The sequence below is a fragment of the Brachyhypopomus gauderio genome, chromosome 12, assembly GCF_052324685.1.
Source record: "Brachyhypopomus gauderio isolate BG-103 chromosome 12, BGAUD_0.2, whole genome shotgun sequence".
NCBI classification, from domain to species: domain Eukaryota; kingdom Metazoa; phylum Chordata; class Actinopteri; order Gymnotiformes; family Hypopomidae; genus Brachyhypopomus; species Brachyhypopomus gauderio.
In genome coordinates this window covers 2,075,196-2,093,517 of record NC_135222.1, presented here as the reverse complement: position 1 = coordinate 2,093,517, position 18,322 = coordinate 2,075,196, and the positions used below count along the sequence as shown (strand labels likewise).

The following is an 18,322-nucleotide window of genomic DNA, read 5'->3' as shown; positions in this document are numbered from 1 at the left end:
GTCGAAAACTGCGTAGACTATATTGTGTGTATATTGCTACTTGGTGATCGCTCACTAAAATGAGAAGTCGTTAAATGTAGTGTTCCATTAGAAGATGAAGTCTAGATCATAACAGATTGATCTTTAAACTGCTGCAATTTTAAGAAAACTACCAGACCCACAATTCTCTGCGTGCGCACGCGATTGGTGGAAAATGGCGCCTGCGTAGAAGGTTTTTGCCGGAAGGAAAGTCGGACTGTGTCAAATTTAGCTGAGCTGCGAGAGGCATCATATCCAATCGATCTATGCGTGGTACTCTAACTCGAAACGGTATGTGTTTTCTGGAGCAATATTTGTTAAAATTTTCTAAATTATTGAATTTTTACGTGGAGAGGTAGCTAGACAATGTAGATAATTCAAGTTTAATTAGCTAGCTAGCTAATCTGTCTCCCGTTGTTACTGTAGCTAATAAAGCTAATATAGCTAGCACGCTAACATCGGTATTCGTGTGTTTAGCTGCTTTACACTTATGACATTTTACAAATGTCGTCCACAGCGTTTGTCATAGCTTATTGTCACATAGATTATCATCACATAGCTTATCATCACATAGTTTATCATCACATAGTTTATTATTGTTCCCCCAGGTAGTGTAAACCCATAAAAAGTTGTTTTGTTACCCTTGTTCTCCAAACTCACACCATTCAGCATCATGTCGCAGAGTTGTGGTACTTTTGAAGACTTCTCCACACTGAGTTATGATTATGTACGCGATCCCAAGACGTAGGCTAACTTACATGCTTGTGCTGGCAAAGTAAATAGTGCAGTTTGCAGGAGCTGTATTTGAGTTCCTCCATATTTCCGGCATTACACCGAAATTTGTGACAACCGATTTCTTTAACTGTAAATCCGGCTGACGGCTGTGGTCGCAATATGTGACCCCTTTATATGTGGGAATGTGTCACCCCTTTATACCGTTAGAATAAAATGTAACATCAATCCAAACGTGTTTAGCTGCTGTTTCGGCTGTACTGACTGTCTGCTGATACCAGACATGTACATTTGTGGAAATGAATGTAAGAGAACCATCTGACACAAGTCATAGTTTATGTTTACTTCCAGTAAATGGTGTTAAATTCCAATAAAATAGTGTACACAGTGTAGGTAAACACTTTAAGAGCAAGTTAATGTACAGTTTACAGTCAATTTGGTGGTCAGATTTAGGTGTAACGTTGGTTTATGCATTCTGTTGGCCAATTTCAGGGTGTGTAAATTTACTAAAGGCCTACATTTAATGTTGTAGTCTGTCTGTCTGGTTAGCTTCCCCCATGTGGTACACTTATTATGATGCCCAAAAAATGGCACCTTTATGCACATACCAATATTTCTACCAATACCACGGACAACAATGGGGAGGTGTTATAAAAAAGTGCAGGGCTACATACAGTGTACAGATAATTTGCCTAAAACAAGTGCTCTATGTTTCTTTTACTTTAAGGTTAAACACACTTTTGAGCACCCCTGGCAACTAAGGAAACCTAGAAAACAATGTCACTGATGGGGAGACCCTACCATGAGGTTTGAGCTGAGGACATCAAATGAGGCACTGCATTCGTCATTAACAACTAGGTAGTACTTCTCCGTGGTCACTTTCTTTTAACTAACACATACACACACACACATTCATGGATCTTAACTCACCTGACCCAATTTAACATGCAGTTTAAACCCTGAAATAATGAAGCCAATGAAGAATTCCATTATTTTTAATGCACTATTGTTTAGTGGTTTAGTCTGTGCTTAACTATAACTTGTAGAAGAAATGACAGCTTTGTATTTTCATTACCAGATTTTTTCCCCAACAACTGTACATCTGTTCAAACATGTTGCTAAGCAACTAGAAGATGTCAATATTGTGTATATGTATATAATTGAATTGAATCGCAATGCTAGAGGCATATCATATCATTTGCAGTTAATGTTCCTTTCTGCAAGAGGTTTTGCAGTGTCTAGTTTTTAAATATACATTGTGTAAGAAGTTGTTTTTGGCTTTTGTAGTAGTTGCTAAGATACTCATCGCCGATCTTACAGAACAGTGTATCAGTAGTTAAATGAGCTGGGAGAAGTGGACATCATCACGTCGCTGACCAGTTCATACAGCAGAGATGCTGTTTTATAGAGAACGTTGCTGCTTTTAGCACGTTGTTGCATTGTTTTAAGATTTGTTGAGCACATTAGCTTAGATAGCTTACTCTTGCTAATAAGTTGGTCAGTGAAGAGAACAGCGAATGCCATAGCCCGTGTGCCTGAGAGAGAGGGATGCTGTCTAAGTTGAATCTAGGCACTTGGTAATGGGATGTTTGTTTTCTAGCTGTCATGGAAACCAAGGCAAATGGTTCAATGGACACAAAAAGGTATTTATTAAGTAGTGATTCTCCTTTCAGCTAAATAGCCTGATTAAAATCTCCCTCCTTTATGCTTTAAAAAAACGTTAGGTTTCTATCTAATGTTTGAACTTGCATATGAGACGATTTTGGTTAAAGGGTAAAAGACCATTAAATGGGAGAACTGTTACTACCCAAATGTTTTATGGACTAAGTGTTTTACTGGCATTTGTTGTATTCAGTTTCTCCCAAGATGTCACTTTAACATAGGCTATTGGTGTGATTGTGTCTGCCAGTTCTGTGGAGAACGGACAGTTGCCAGATCCAGCACACTGGGCTGTGACAGACGTAGTCAACTATTTTAAAGCTACTGGATTTGAAGAACAGGCCAGTGCCTTCCAGGATCAGGTAAAGTAGTCCAAAGTATTGTTTGTCTCTCTTCTCTTAATCGTTTGTAAAAACTGATGCATTTTTTGCATCTCTCTTTTTTTTTTAGTGCAATGAGTGTTCTTGTGTACAGCATCAGTGTTTAAAGGAGGGAGGGGAATAGGTCACTGTCCTGTTTGTATGTTTGTATTTAGCTAATGCCATTCTGTATTACATGACCTCAACCAAATATATTTACATCTACAGGAAATCGATGGCAAATCTCTTTTGCTAATGACTCGCAATGACGTTCTGACTGGACTCTCAATAAAACTGGGCCCTGCACTGAAGATTTATGAATACCATGTGAAACCACTTCAGACCCAACACTTGAAGAGCAATGCCTCATAGCACTGGGGACAGGTCATCCCCTTGGAAGACAATCATGCCATGGAACAGCAGGGTAACTGCAGACTGGAAAATGCCATGTCCTCACATGCAATGTATACATTCTTGTGGGCAAAGACACAAGAAAGTACTGTGAATTTGTCTTTCACAGTCCGAAATAGCTGAACAGGTACATGTTCTGTTTGTCTCAGTGATTTTATGTTTGACACATTTGAATGATGTTATGAAAGTTCTTTAAAATAATAATGTTGACTTCTTTTGTGGACTTGTACATATGTTAGAATTCATTATTCAGTATTGTTTGCAGTTTTTAAAGATTTTAATTGTAATGATTGCGAGAATGTGGCAGACTATAAACACTATTGTTTAAGATGTAGCTAGGTAAGGAGTGATCTTTTAGACTATTTAAATGGGAACTGCATTATTGGGCTGTACATACAAAGAAAAAAGAGGACGGGACTTTTAATTTATTTGTTTAGTTAGTGCTTGTTTCCTTTTCTCCATAAAGACTCTTAAATCATGAATAGTTACAGTTAGGTTACAGAGCAAATGATTGTGTATGGTTCTGTGTTGCTATGTTAAGGGATTATTTAAACCATCCAAAACTAAGGACTCTCCTAATGCAGTTTAACAGGTAGCTAGGCGCGGGTACCTGAATAAATACAGGCCCACTTTTGCATACGTTTGGAAGCTGATTAGCTTGATTACTCCACACATCCAGTCACCAAACTGTTTGATGTTTGTTTCACCTCAAGGTTCATAGTGATCATTCATTTTGAATAAATGATTCCTGAATCTGTTCGTTGACATGGTGAAAAACCAGTTCTAAGTCAGCCAATGATCAGTGGTGCATAAGCAGCTGTGGTAGGCATGGTTCATTTAAAAAAGACTTTAACACAGTGTTCATTTGAAATCTGTCTTGCAACAGAGGATTGAGATGTATGTGAGAAATTTGCAATAAATTGCTTGAATCAAAAAAGGCACTGATTCAACTGTAAATGTTAGTCAACCTTTCACAAATGTGTTTAGAAACAGGCCACAAGCCTAATATTTAAATCATGAACGACTTTGTAAAATATGTGGTGGGATGACCAAATGATGCCTTCTGTGTAACTGCTGTAGGTCTCTCTTAGTGGTCCCCTAAGACATTTACATTTGATTTTACCCTCTCTGTAAATCACTTATGTAGATTTCTGCATAAATACCTGCATCTCTTCACACCGAATTTACACAACAAAAGAAAAAGGTAATTTCAGTGAGTATATGTTCAATTCAAATTCTGTTTTCTAGGTGTGTTTAGAAGTACCTAATTTGAGGTCCATAATTAACCATAATTCAGCAGATACCTTTAAATCTGCAAGATATCCAAAGGAAATCTCAGTTCTCTTTCTTCACCAAGGCATCTAAATCTATTTTGTAAAACATAATCCATACTCGGTCTTCACAACATTGTCTAAGTATGTACTTACTCTAATTTTATTTATTAATGCAACTATTTATTATATGGGAATAGTATTTGTTGCAGTCATTGCATTCAAATGCACCTTGATAAATGATCGAGTCATTTTAAAATGAATTCACACTTTTATTTATTTGTTTTTATTGACTTATTTTTGGGAAAATGGTGATGTAAATAATCTATGGGTTTTTTTATTAAACCTCTGTGTGAATGCCATTTTGTGTGGATGACCCATTTTTCAGATTGGTTTCAAAGTTTAGCCCGTGACTTCCGTCGGACGGTCCCTGTGATGTTTCCAGAAGGGTTATCCAGAGGTAGAAGAACCTGGAAGAGATGAAGAGTTTTAACACATTTTTAACATGTCACTCTTAACACATCACTCTTAAGGAGAGGTTTCATTTCTGTATTCTGTTTTTATATATAGCACTGTATCTAAAATAAAGCCAATTTATTTGTGAACTGTTGCCGTGGTCTCCGTGGACCTGATCATTTTATCTAGACAATAAAAGTCATATATACTGAAATAAGTTAAACAATATATTTAATCAAGCTTCTCTGATTTCTAAGAATATTTTAGCAAACTAACCTCATCATTGTTGGAGATACCCATCTTTGTCATGTCAATCGTAAAGTAGTGCTGGTTTGGCATGATTATTTCAATCTCCTCAATCTGTTAAATAAGGTGCATGTCCTGAAGATTACCTGACTTTGTTCATACTCAAACGTTTTGAAAATGATTTATTATTGAAATGGCATGAATCTAACTTGCCTCTGGCAATCTGTCAAGAACAAGAACTTGTGTATCATACAAAGTCTTCTGAACAGAAGGTGAATACTCCCCACGGTCATAAGGCCCAGCAAACTTCTCAATGATTGTGTCCTTCACCCTGTCCCTGCAAAGACCATACAAACTGTAACCTTTTAACACATACATTATTAATCCTCTACAAATTATTCTCTTTTTTTGGTTACCATGTGGTGTTAAATGGCACATCCCAGTGCTTGTTGTAGCGCCACTTAGCATACACAGAGGTACAGAAGAACCTGTCCCTGACCTCCTGGAGGGTAGTGAAGCGGTCTTTAAGAAAGCCCTCGAAACCTGACTGCGTGGTCTTTACAACCTTCATGTCTTTGATCCCACTGTGAATCACTGGGTTCTCTGAAAATTCACACAGCAACAATAACCGAGGGAATCCTTAACTTTTCCATTAAATTGAGATGGATATTTTTGGTATCACAAACCTAAGAGTATGGTGAACACGGTGTATCACTCACCATTTAGATACTGTTCTACCTCACAGAAGTGCCAAGCTTCAGGAGAGAATATAAATGCATGAGCATGCTGAGTGCCATTCTGTAAAACAGATATTGACAATCCTATCATCATAAAACACATGACTGTTAGAAAGACCCATCAGTATTGGAAAGGTATTGAGATACCTTATCCAGTCTCTTCCAGGGAGCTTCCTCAATGTTGACCTTTGCTCGCGTGACGTGCTTAAACGCTGTCAGAAAGTGGTTGCAGATGTCCAGGGCAAAACCCTCAATAGTGTTAACCTATCAAAGACAAAACTGAGGATCGCTCCATCCATTTTGTAGCTTCAGTCCCAGATTATTATGACAGAACAGATTCACCCAAAGAAAATATGTACTATATTAGTGATAGTAAAGCCAATTAGTTAACTATTCTATAAAGAATAGGACTTATGTAAAGAGCTTATGCAAACCTATATGTCATACATCTATAATTTTCCTTGGAATCCGGTGAGCTTAAGCAGATAATAAAAATCACCACTGAAATAAGCGTAGCAGCTTTGCCTTCACTGCATGCATGAATTACAAAGGAATTAGTTAATTGATCACTAATGAGTTTCTCTGAACCTCATGTGTCTTGGAATGGTACACCTACTCCCTTTAGCTTGGCCAGTGCATGAACTGTGTTCTTGATCGTGTCTGTAGGGATGATGTCAGAGTTGTCTCCAGTCAGGTAGTCTTTGCGAGAGTTCAGTGTCAGCTGGACGTCGGCTTTCATCTCAGTTATGTAGTGGTAAGCCCCCTCCCTCCGTATATACATAACTTTTACTAGGTTCTTCCCGTACCCTGTCCTCACAAACTCCACATTCTGTGGAAACATTTTATGGTTAAAGCACTGAGTTACAAATATTTATTATGTTATGATAAATAATAATGTAAATATAAATAGACATAAATATTGTAGTATCTAAACAATGAGGCTAACTGAGTTTGACTGGAATAGCCTTTAAGCAAAAATATTTATACCTGATTTGAGGTAGCCATATTTTTTCAAAGTTGTTCTCAGAGTGTGTTCTTTTAGCCTCCAGATTGTCCCCAGAAATAGAGCTTAGTGGAGACAGAGGATTATATTAAGGGGGTGGTGTCTCCTGTGTTTCGCAATGGGTCCAACAGGTCATATTTATGTTCAGGACTGTACTGGTTTCAAATATATAGATTCACTACAACCATGGACGTAATTTTGATTTCAAAAGTGGGGGGGACATGGATTCGGCGCTATTTAAATATTTGATTTTAACCGTAAAAACTGGGGGGGACCAAAACCGGCTTTTGAAAAAGTGGGGGGGACATGTAATGATAGCTTGCGTACAACACAGGATAGTGTTATATTAGGGTTGCCACCTGTCGCAAAAAAATGTCCCGGTTTTCACTAGGTTAGTTCAAACGACTATTTAGACTGTTTCTGCACACTTTAAATCCGTCTTTTTTTCTCGCTGTGTCCATTTTACACCCCCCCCCCCCCCCGGTAACATTTTACGTTCGCCCCCCCCCCCCCCCCCCCCCCCGTCAACAATTTACGTTCGCGTATGACAGAGTGTTCTTGTTTTTTGTCAGACCTAGGTGGCAACCCTAGTTATAATAGCTAATCAGTACACAGCCTATTTCTGTGTCCTTTGTTGTATTACTGAGAAAAATTCAAGGTCAAAAACCTTTCATTTTTAATCTTTTATTATTTTTAATAGCAGTTGCATGTGCCCTGGTGCTTCAGTAAATGAAAGCTAATATTCATGGCCAGTGGCGTGCACAGACATTTTGGGGGGCAAGTGCTCAGGGGGGAAAAGGGCGCTTTTTAGCACACGTGGAACACTTCATTGTAAAAAATACACGCATATGTTGAATGAATTTTGACTTTTATTTATTCTCTAAAAGTGAGTTTTCAACGGAAAAAAGTCACACCACCAACTGATAAAATCCATATCCAATATTAAGTATATACAGTCAATGTTAAGTCCTTCAGTTAACTTCTGTTTACCCTCCACTGTCTGCAGGCCTTGTTGCATATATTTTGGAATTATTAAATCAATATATGCCTACAATTAAGACAGTAAAAAGACCTAAAAGTAGGAGAAGGAGTTATAGGCTACTCCTTCTGTGTCATTACATGAATGCAGATGGGCATTTTTCACAGGTAATGGGGAACTTCCCGTTTCTTCTTTCACAAATGAATGTGTTAATTTATGTTGCCTAACAAAACCTATAGCATACAACAGAAAACGTTCAGCTTAACACATAGATTTGCAAATTCTACCTTAATTATTTGTATGTGGTCGTCCTCACGTTATCTTTCATTGATTTGGGCTAGAGCGACTAGTTTATCAGATGACCAGTCGGCTAAAAATGCTTAGTAGTTTGGTGCTGTATGAGACATTTTACTGCACAACAAAATGATTTCACGTTGGGCTTAGAGGGCAAACGGTACGATTTGACTTGATGTGTATGTTACCAGGCTGCTGCTGCAGCGCATCTGGTGTTAAAGGAAGAGAGAGGTCGGGTGTGTGCGAGGTGGTGGCGCATTTCAGGGCATTGTTTTTAATCGCTCAGGTTTTCAAAAGATCGATTTAAACCGACCTCAGTAAAATGTTAATAATCATAATATAATATTTTTAAAACCGAAGTTTCAAAGGGCACTTTCGTTGATAAAGGGCAGAGTTGGTGGTGCTTTAGCACCTGATGTCTATGTCTGCACGCCTATGTTCATGGCCATAGTGGTGTTTAATTTATCTTGGCTTCTAACTTTTCAACTTTTCATGTAAATCATGTTTTATGCCATGCACTGATCTTACAGATCTACAGCCCTACAAACAAACAGCTGTAAAACAACACACCTAATCCAGTTAATTTTGGCCTACAGTAGCATCCAGAATTGCAGCGTATTGAAGTGTATAGTAGACCTCTAGGAGAGGAGATGAGCTACTTTACTGTAGCTTCTTTTAACAAGACACCAGCAGAAAGCAGTGCAGTGCTCCTTGTTCTTTAGGTCATATCTGCCATTAAGAATGTCATGAGACAAAAAACCCAACTTCCTCTTTCATACACACACAGCTGCACACATGTTGTTTCACTATAAGTAGATGTGAGGAAACCTAAGGAACTAGCATTGGCAACTGGCTAGTTCTTTGTTCCTGTCAATAAGCCTTGTGATCCATTATGTGCCACAGAGAGAAAATGTTCTCAGTCTGGAGTTTCTGTTCGATTTTCATCCAAGCATTCGTCTTCGGTTCCCTGTGTGAGACAGAACTGTCCTGCCTGGATGAAGAAGGGAAGCCCGTTGACTGGTAGATGGACTTTCCACTTGTTTTCTTGTCTGATGAAGGTTTTTAGTAAATGTTTGATTATGTTTGATATTTAGAAATGCTCACAATGTCTTTGTTCTCTGCAATGTAAGGTTTGTCGTGTACAAGTTGCCCAAATATATAAAGGGTGCTGTGGGAAGTGGAGTTGACTACATGTATTTGGATCCTTCACTGACAGACTGGCAGTTCAGTACACATGTGGTGAATACCAGTAAAGGTGCAGTAGGCAGGACCCTCATCCAGCTGTACCATAGATATGAGGTATGATTATAGGTGTACCATAGATATGTACCATAGATATGAGGTATGATTATAGGTGTACCATAGATATGTACCATAGATATGAGGTATGATTATAGGTGTACCATAGATATGTACCATAGATATGAGGTATGATTATAGGTGTACCATAGATATGTACCATAGATATGAGGTATGATTATAGGTGTACCATAGATATGAGGTATGATTATAGGTGTCAAAACAAGAAGCTGCTTTACACTGCATGATTATTTTGCCACTTCTCCTGTGATTAAGTGCTTAAGAAGAACTGTTCCCACATCTAGGTTTAACATGAATAGCAAAAATGACATAAGTAGGTTTTTTTTCTGAAGCATTACTTATTTAAATATAGTTCAAATTCAGTGATAAACAATACTGATTATTCAACAGTTGAACAGCTCCGCATACATGGTCTACAATGATGCTCCTCCGGTGCTGAAGTACTTGAATAACTACGGGCACACAAAAGGTACTTTTAATACGGGCACCCAAAAGGTACTTTTAATACGGGCACCCAAAAGGTACTTTTAATACGGGCACCCAAAAGGTACTTTTAATACGGGCACACAAAAGGTACTTTTAATACGGGCACACAAAAGGTACTTTTAAACTTCAAAGCACGTTTATTTGATGTTTCAGAGAGGGGAGGTCTAGTGCAAAGACCATAGCTGATAAGAGCTGTTGACTAAATACTGATTTCATGCTTTCATATTTTTCCTGAATCAGATAATGTTTATGTATTCCATTTATGGGCTGTTCATATTTTCCTGGAAAATGGACTCCTAGCAACACACCGCTGTCCTTTGATTTGGGCATTTTGTTTTGTTACTGTCTTGGTTTTGTCAGCATCAATGTCAAAGTTTGCAGTTCAAAGTATCCAGGTTGGTCAAACACTGCCATGTACAGTGTGCAGAGATGATTCAAATGGAATTAGCAGGTCACCAAAAAAAAAAAATGTTCTTTTCACACTGAAGGATGATATGCAATGAGTGATTGTGCTGTGCTGTGTACATGTTGTCTAGGTATGGTGCTTTTTGACCAGTCTCAGGGATTCTGGTTAACACACAGTGTTCCTCACTTTCCACCATTTCCTGAGACGGGTTTTGGCTACCCCTCCACTGGAAAAGTCTTTGGCCAGATGTTTCACTGCACTACTTACAACTACAAAGAGTTCCAAAAAATTTGTGAGCAGACTATGTCAACATATTACAAAAAAATCTAACATTAGGAAATTTTTCTCGTATCCTGTAATTCTGTATACAGTAAAATTATAAATAAAGCATATTTAGCATTACCAATCACATGAGTCATGACTCATTTCATATTACCAATCACATGACTCATTTGTGTGCCGGTGATTTTGAATTACTCTGATGTTAAAATCTCTAAATGCTCATCCTTGTATTCATCAGCACAGCAACTGGCCTACATGAATCCACGTGTGTACAACTGCTCAGTACCGGTGGCATATAGCACAGACATGACAGACATGGCACATCTCTGTGCTGGAAAAACGCCAGCCGTAGCCCCCAGGAGGAGGTTGGTGCAGCTGAAGTCGGTCCTGGGAGAGACCTTCCTCAGTTTTGCCAAATCTCACAGCTACATTGATGGTAAGAGCATTCTGGACCTCTTCTCTGCTTGAAGGTAACACACTGCACATGCTTCCTTTGCTTTTTGGATAGACACACAGCCATTTGTTGACTTTTAGGCATGCCAAAGTACAATTCTGTCCTTGACTACCTGTTTATATTGCTTGTGTAATAGGTGCAATGCTTTCAGAACGTGCAGAATACCATGTTCCATGCAGATCACACAGATCACATGGATAATACATGCACACACAGTGAAGGTCCATGTTGGTCCACCCATAACCGTGGTCTTCTATTGATATTACAGACATTTATGCTGGCTGGGTAGCACAGACACTTATGACAGATGTTCTCGTGGAAACCTGGCAACGAGAGCCCCACCATCTCCCATCCAACTGCTCACTGCCCTACCATGCCATGAACATTAGAAGGATCGGCCTGCCAGGACCCGTCGTATTTACTTCCTATGAGGACCACTCCAAGTGGTGTGTGTCCCTGGCATCCAAAGCCCAATGGGCATGTGTGGGTGACCTGAACCGGGAGAGTGGACAAGCACGGAGAGGTGGTGGTCTTGTGTGTTCTCAAAACCCAGGCATCTACAGAGCCTTACGTCAGGCAGTGGCATGGTATGAAAGCTGTTAGATCTTATGATCTAATTTAATCTGTGGAAGTGTGGAAACATTCCAATGGACAGTGTTAAGCACCTTTAGAGGGAAGGGGTCTTTCCCTTATTTTGAGATGAATAGGATTTTTTTTAAAGTTTTAATTAAACATAATTGGGAATGATTATATATATATATATATATATATATATATATATATATATATATATATATATATATATGTGTGTGTGTGTGTGTGTGTTAAGAACACAACATGCGATGTGTGTGTGTGTTAAGAACACAACCACGCAAAACATTCTCACACATCCTCCAATATGCATTCAGTTACAGGTAGGCTATACATCAAATGACCAAAGGAAGAAAGAGTGCTTTTCAATGTTTAAATGTTTTCACTACTTTAACATATCTCTGTGTTAAACATGCCTGTGTGTTAGAGGACAAACTCTACAGTGCTGTTGGTCACCAGGCCCTAAGTTTGATATTCCTCTGGGCTAACCATACAACAGTGCCATGTAGTAAGTGGCACTGTTTGTCTGTTATCTGTTACAGTAACGTTTTAGATTATCTTTTTAGTTAAACAGTAGTCTCTTTAGCCGAATTATCTCTAATGGATTATTGCATATAGCTTACAGTGATGAGTGTCTTCTGCCTTTATAGAAAATTGAATCAACGTCCCCCCCCCCCCCCCCCCCCCCCCCCCCCGCTCAACAAAATACACTCGCCACCGGCTCCAGGTTAAAATCTCACTCCGAGCGAACGTCAAAAGTTGGCAACCCTGTAAAATGTATTTCCGTGAGAGCCATAAAACAATTTTAAAACACTGAATACAATTAAATCCGTGAATTTTTAAGGAAGACCAACAATTGTTGAGTATAATAAGTCTGATTTTCTTCCTGCTGTTCCACGCTGGATATTTCTATGCAAATGTAGCCCGGCGTGTGTGGAAGTGTCGCTTTATATTTGATAGTTTTTTATATTTGAAGATTTTTTCATTGTATAGCCTATTGAACAAACCGCAGAACCTGTACTCTCCACAAAGATAACTTCCTCTGTCCATTCGTGCTGAAATGTACGGTCCTGCTCATCTTTCTTTTCGTTGTGTTCTTCGTCAAAAGGATTTGCTCTGCATAAATTAGCTAGCAGACATGTGGGCTACCGCATTATCTAATAAAAGTGGAGTTTCGGGGTAAGGGACAGACAATAGGTGTATGGATTAACATGCATGAGAGTGTATTTTGAACTTCATTTTTAACACTGTAATGTTAAAATGTCAGCGGAATGATTCCTTAGCTATCGTACGGTGTAAGTATAGCCGGAGTCCTCCTCGGCGCTAGGGGGCGCTGTGACAAACCTGAGTTCCCCAAAGAGCCTCGGAAGGATTCGGGAACCTCAGACTAAACGGAAACACGGAAAGAAATTTTCAGACCCACGTGAATTCAGGTAAGCTGTTAGTAACAGCAACAACATGGATTTCGTTGAGGTACCAGTCTCGGAAGACACGATTAATACAAAGACTAAAGTTAAAAAAGTAAAGAAACGGCACCAGCCCGTCCAGGAGGCGGAGGATGGTGGTTCAGTGGAGCCGGCAGAGTCCTCGCTCCCCCCCACATTCAGCGTGTCGACCATAAAGAATAAACAGCGGAGACATCTGATGTTCACCAAGATCAAGCAAGATAAACGGAAGGTATCTTCATTCTAAATCGCATGTCATTTATTTTCTAGCTAGATATCTAGCTGTAGTTATTTAACTATGCCGCCAGCTTGTCTCGTCTGATAATGTATCTCCTTGCTTGCTAGCTAGCTAACGTTAGCTGTGATATCTCCTGTCTAACTTAAGCTGGGGGTTATTAAACATGATTAAAGATGTAGCTTTAATTAACATGCTCTCATATTCACCTGGGATCAAATGTTATGTAATCGGACAGAAACTGATTCCTGATTTGACATCAGAATCTTGGACATGCGTGTGTTGGGTAATATGGTAACTACATTAATTTGAATGCAACCAGGTAACTGAATTTCTTTTTCTTTCACTCAAGCAAAAACTGGAATTGCGAAAGAAAAGAAAAAAGGAGAGAGAAGCACTCGGAGACAAGGTATGTGAAAGGGCATATTCGTCTCGCCATATACCTTCTATTATTGCTGGTGATTTTCAGATTGTCAAAATGGCATTTTAACACTGATGTTTTGCTGACTTTTCCAAACTACTGATTTTTCTGTCCACTTGGTTTTTGTCTATGATATTTCCTTTGCAGGCCCCACCAAAAGAGGTTCCAAAGACCATTGAAAACCAGAGACTGTATGATGAGACAACGGTAGACCCAGAAGATGAGGAGGTGTGAAATGTTTCTGTGGATAGGTGTGAACAGACCGTGCTTTAAGATTTTATGTTAATAATGCGGACATGTTTGTATTGAATACAGGTAGCTTTTGATGAAGGAACAGATGAGTTCTCATCTTACTTCAACAAACTGACAAACCCAAAAGTTCTCATTACCACATCAGACAGACCAAGAGGGGTAAGATCATTTACTTAAGCGTAAATTGATTAAACATATTAAGGCCAATTCTAATCTAGGTCTGGATGAAGTTTGATGAATACAGAGTCGAACATTGGCACATTTTACATGTGTGTTCATTCAAACTGATTTAGAACAGAAGCAATAGTGACTGACATAATGTTTAAAGTTTTACTGTACTATTGTTTGCATATGATAGCAGTTTTGTAAGTTAGTTTTCATTATTCACTTTTCTTTAATTTGTCCATTTCTACAAGTTTAGATCTCAGTTCTGTACATGCAAACTTTAGGTTATGCTGTTGCATTATAGTTGTAAATAACTGAAAAGGTGTCAATCAGAAAAAAACACCTTAAGGTCTAGCAGTTGCTCACACAAACTAGACTGTTAATGTACTTTTTGAAAACTTTGTGATCACAAGCTGTTTTCAAGGCACAGTTTAGAAGTGCAAATTGTTCTTGTTTATATTGTACTCAATTTATGTGAACTACACATCTATCTCATACACCTGACTGGTGGTTTAAAGTAATGTATTTACTAGGAAACAAGTCCTTATCCTACTGAAAAGGTAGTAAAGGATTTGACCTTCATACATGTGCAGTTTCTTATCTATAAATAAAATAACATCTGAAGCCAGTAAAACAGTGAAGAAAATTAAGCAACAAAATGTATATCCATTTGCAAATTCAACACTTTTTTTTTTTTTTTACATAAGGCAGTTTATAGCTCATTTTTCTGTTTTAAAATAGCTTTTTTGAGCAAGGGCATGTTACTTTGCAGTACATTTTTCAAATAATTATACTTATAACCAAACCAATCTGATTAGTATATAATTAGTACTGCAGAATTATTATTTTAGCACAATATACTCAAAATGGCATCAAGAATATTGAATAGGTATATAGCATACCTCTACAAAACCAGTACCTCGGGTTAAATGTTGCACAGACTGTGCAAGCTTAGTAGAGAATGGAAACAGTGTGATGAGCTTGCAGTCAGAAATGCATCTCGTATGTTATTGCATGTTTTGGCTAAATTGACCAGAGATGTGTTTCTTGCTTCTTCCTGTGGTTTTAGAGAACCGTGCGGTTTTGTGAGCAGCTAGCAACAGTAATACCAGATGCACACGTGTACTACAGAAGAGGCCTTGCCCTGAAGAGGATCATTCCTCAGTGTGTATCACGGAACTTCACATACCTTATGGTCATTAATGAGGACAGAAAAGTACCAAGTATCCTTCACCTCTGAATTTGATGGAATTCACAACCTGAAAAGCTTTGTAGTTGAAGTTTTTAATGAGAATGAGCAGGACGTGTGTGGTGATGTTCCTTAACTCAGCTTGTAAAAGATGGCATGGTTCTTTGTCACCTTCCTGATGGACCCACTGCACACTTCAAAATGAGTAGTGTTCGTCTTCGCAAAGAGATGAAGGTTGATAATTGTTTATTTTTTCCCTTTTTTGCTTGACTGCTTGACGTAGACATGAAATGGACCCGAAGGGATTAGCAGTGAAAACAATAAACAAAATTGTTGCCTTTTCAGAGTGATTATTGTTATTGCAAACTGAGATGTTCACAATGTTCATGACAACATTATTGGTTGGCTACCTTCCCATTGCTTATCTTGGTTATTCACCATTTTAAATGTCTGTAATATGTGGTAGGAGTATTACAGTAATTGTATTTTTTTTTCATGCTTTCACCTGCAGAGAAGAGGAAAGGACCCAACAGAGCACCACCCTGAGGTCATTCTGAACAACTTCACCACCAGGCTGGGTCACACCATCGGCCGCATGTTTGCAGCGTTATTTCCTCACGATCCACACTTCGTTGGCCGCCAGGTTGCCACTTTCCACAACCAGCGAGACTTCATCTTTTTCCGGTTCCACAGGTATTGTCAGTGCTTAATTTGTAAATCAAACGATGCCGGAACGCAAACAGCGGCATGAGACATTGGGTCACTGAGGCCAACAATGTCACCGGATCGCACACAAAACGCAACGCTTAGGCACACAAATGTCAAAATAACAAGCCAATTCGTTTTCTAAATTACTTTTAAATGATTTATGTGTGTTTTATAAGTGTTTTAAGTGCAGAATCGTTTCTTATCTTATTAGTTGTTTAGTATATAGCTTGGGACTCAACCACACTGCCCCAATAACATCTCCACTGTGCTGCCTTCATTTGGGACTCAACCACACTCACACCTGCCCCAATAACATCTCCACTGTGCTGCCTTCATTTGCTTCAAGTCTCTGTTGTTTAGTAGTACAATCAAACGCTTTTTTTGTAAAAAAGAAAAGCTTTGACTGTCTTTTTAGTCAAACTGTTTGACTGTTATTTTGACAAATTGGCACCTTTGTCTGATATCTACGTAACACAAAATATTTCCCATCAACCATTTCTATTTTTTATTGTAAAATGTAGCCTAATAAATAATTTTATTTTATTATTAATGACCCGCATAAACCGTAAAACTGATTTGCAATTTATTTGTGTTTTATTATAACAAAAACAACTACTAAAACAGGGGAATGAACATTTACCTGATGAATTTTAATGTTGCTTTCAGGTTTGAAAAGTGCTGGAATTTAGGCTAAAGTAGGCTACTTGAAATTGTACTACTTGGTTTCACAATAAATAGCTGTCTGACTGAACAGTTCTCTTGTATTACGTTAACAAATACAAACCTCTTGTAATTCCAGGACGAAACATGAGAGAACGTGAAGACGTTAAGATTCGGTGTTTTGAACAACTATTAAATAATGTGATAAAAAGCTAATTATTTCGAATAATTTCGAGTACATGTATAAATATTTAACTTAATTAAGTTTAACATGCTGGGAAATATTGAAATGGACCTTTAAAGTGACGTACAAGTGCTTTAATTCCACCTTGTAAAGGTGTATGAACCCTGCAAACATGACTGTTCATTGCGCTGAGGCGCGGTGCGTGCAAAGTTATAAAATTCGAGAGGTGCCAGGCTTTATGGGGGAGACGCGGAAAGGTATCGCTAAAAGGGAGAGCTCTTATGTGATTTAGGAAGCCTGAATGTGGATCTTGTGTTTAAAAAAAATATTTTATAGAATTATTTGTTCAATTAATTGGTTCAAAACAGACAGATTTCTTCACTAATTATAATTAGTAGGCTTGAAAGTTACCGGATCGAGGCAGACAGTTCCCGGAACGCACCCTTCAAAATGAAAGAGTTCCCGGATCCTGTTCCGACAGGATCCGGCTCAAATTAAGTCCTGGGTATTGTTAACCATCAGTATTATTAATAAATATTAGTGTGGAAATTGCTGTGAATGAATATGGCACCAGTTTTAATGCAGTTGGTTGTTGGCTAAAGAAATGTATAAATGTAGAGCAAATCTCTCTAAATCCAGCCCTAAATTCCTTCAAATTAAAAGAAGATTGTCAATCTTTCTTTGAAAGTTGGGAACTGTTGCTGTCAAGAGTTGGCAACACATCTATGATCACATGTTCATGCCTTTCACAGATACATCTTCAAGAATGAAAAGAGAGTAGGAATTCAAGAGCTAGGACCCCGTTTCACACTTAAGCTCCGCTCTGTGCAGAAAGGAACATTTGATTCCAAGTTTGGAGAGTTCGAATGGGTTCATAAGGTGAGGACCTTCTAGAGGTTAACTGGTTTGCATATGGTATGTTTTTCATAGATCGAGTTGTAGAGTACACGGATGTCCTTTGCCTTTTTGGTAATCAAATCTGCCTTTTCTCTTTAAGCGCCATGAAATGGACTCCAGCAGAAGAAAATTCCATCTCTGAGGAATTCTGGAGAGTAAAACAGCAGGGATATGATGATAAATCAGAGTTTAAGAAAGATTAAGTGCAACCCATTGACCTTTCTGTCATTATAAATCTGTTTATACATTTATGATGACCAGTCCATTTTGAACTTCACTAATGAGAAGAAGAAGTGGAGGCTCCGGGCTCTGCTAGAAAAATCTGGAAGGCAAACTGTATAGTAAATGTATATTAAAATAAGTCATGTATATTTTGTTGCCTCTTATTTTGACTCTGAGCCCAAATGTAAATTGACATTTATACTTTTACCACATTGTTGCATTGTAAGCGTTTGAAAGGCG

The 18,322-nt window shown here is 38.4% G+C and overlaps 4 protein-coding genes across 7 annotated transcripts; 3 read left to right on the top strand and 1 right to left on the bottom strand.

Moving 5' to 3' along the window:
- Positions 1-1,474: 1,474 nt before the first annotated feature.
- Positions 1,475-5,026, top strand: samd13 (sterile alpha motif domain containing 13). 3 transcript variants are annotated; one of them, XR_013134495.1, is made up of 6 exons: positions 1,475-1,608; positions 2,351-2,393; positions 2,660-2,771; positions 2,997-3,306; positions 4,327-4,383; positions 4,839-5,026. XR_013134495.1 is itself a non-coding variant. In XM_077024345.1 (4 exons), the coding sequence occupies exons 2-4, from the start codon at positions 2,356-2,358 to the stop codon at positions 3,138-3,140; spliced, it is 294 nt and encodes a 97-aa protein (XP_076880460.1). In that variant the 5' UTR covers positions 1,475-1,608; positions 2,351-2,355; the 3' UTR covers positions 3,141-4,120. The 3 variants fall into 3 exon arrangements, 1 of the variants encoding a protein (XP_076880460.1); XR_013134494.1 differs by lacking the exon at positions 4,839-5,026 and having other exon boundaries at positions 4,327-4,708; XM_077024345.1 differs by lacking the exons at positions 4,327-4,383; positions 4,839-5,026 and having other exon boundaries at positions 2,997-4,120.
- uox (urate oxidase) lies at positions 4,708-7,118 on the bottom strand. The gene is made up of 8 exons (XM_077024344.1): positions 6,877-7,118; positions 6,506-6,718; positions 6,037-6,153; positions 5,872-5,950; positions 5,569-5,755; positions 5,366-5,489; positions 5,183-5,266; positions 4,708-4,920 (listed from the first exon to the last, which is right to left on the bottom strand). Exons 1-8 carry the CDS (start codon positions 6,892-6,894, stop codon positions 4,846-4,848), a joined length of 897 nt encoding a protein of 298 aa, XP_076880459.1. The 5' UTR covers positions 6,895-7,118; the 3' UTR covers positions 4,708-4,845.
- Positions 7,119-8,975: 1,857 nt separating this feature from the next.
- On the top strand, positions 8,976-11,875 carry dnase2b (deoxyribonuclease II beta). 2 transcript variants are annotated; one of them, XM_077024342.1, is made up of 6 exons: positions 8,976-9,185; positions 9,296-9,464; positions 9,876-9,954; positions 10,508-10,669; positions 10,898-11,095; positions 11,382-11,875. In XM_077024342.1, exons 1-6 carry the CDS (start codon positions 9,058-9,060, stop codon positions 11,714-11,716), a joined length of 1,071 nt encoding a protein of 356 aa, XP_076880457.1. In that variant the 5' UTR covers positions 8,976-9,057; the 3' UTR covers positions 11,717-11,875. The 2 variants fall into 2 exon arrangements, with proteins under 2 accessions (XP_076880457.1, XP_076880458.1); XM_077024343.1 differs by having other exon boundaries at positions 9,015-9,185; positions 9,382-9,464.
- A 608-nt stretch (positions 11,876-12,483) lies between these two features.
- rpf1 (ribosome production factor 1 homolog) lies at positions 12,484-18,224 on the top strand. Its single transcript, XM_077024339.1, has 9 exons — positions 12,484-13,381; positions 13,737-13,793; positions 13,953-14,033; positions 14,121-14,216; positions 15,292-15,445; positions 15,563-15,645; positions 15,923-16,104; positions 17,716-17,842; positions 17,961-18,224. The coding sequence occupies exons 1-9, from the start codon at positions 13,163-13,165 to the stop codon at positions 18,000-18,002; spliced, it is 1,041 nt and encodes a 346-aa protein (XP_076880454.1). The 5' UTR covers positions 12,484-13,162; the 3' UTR covers positions 18,003-18,224.
- The last annotated feature ends 98 nt before the right edge of the window (positions 18,225-18,322 follow it).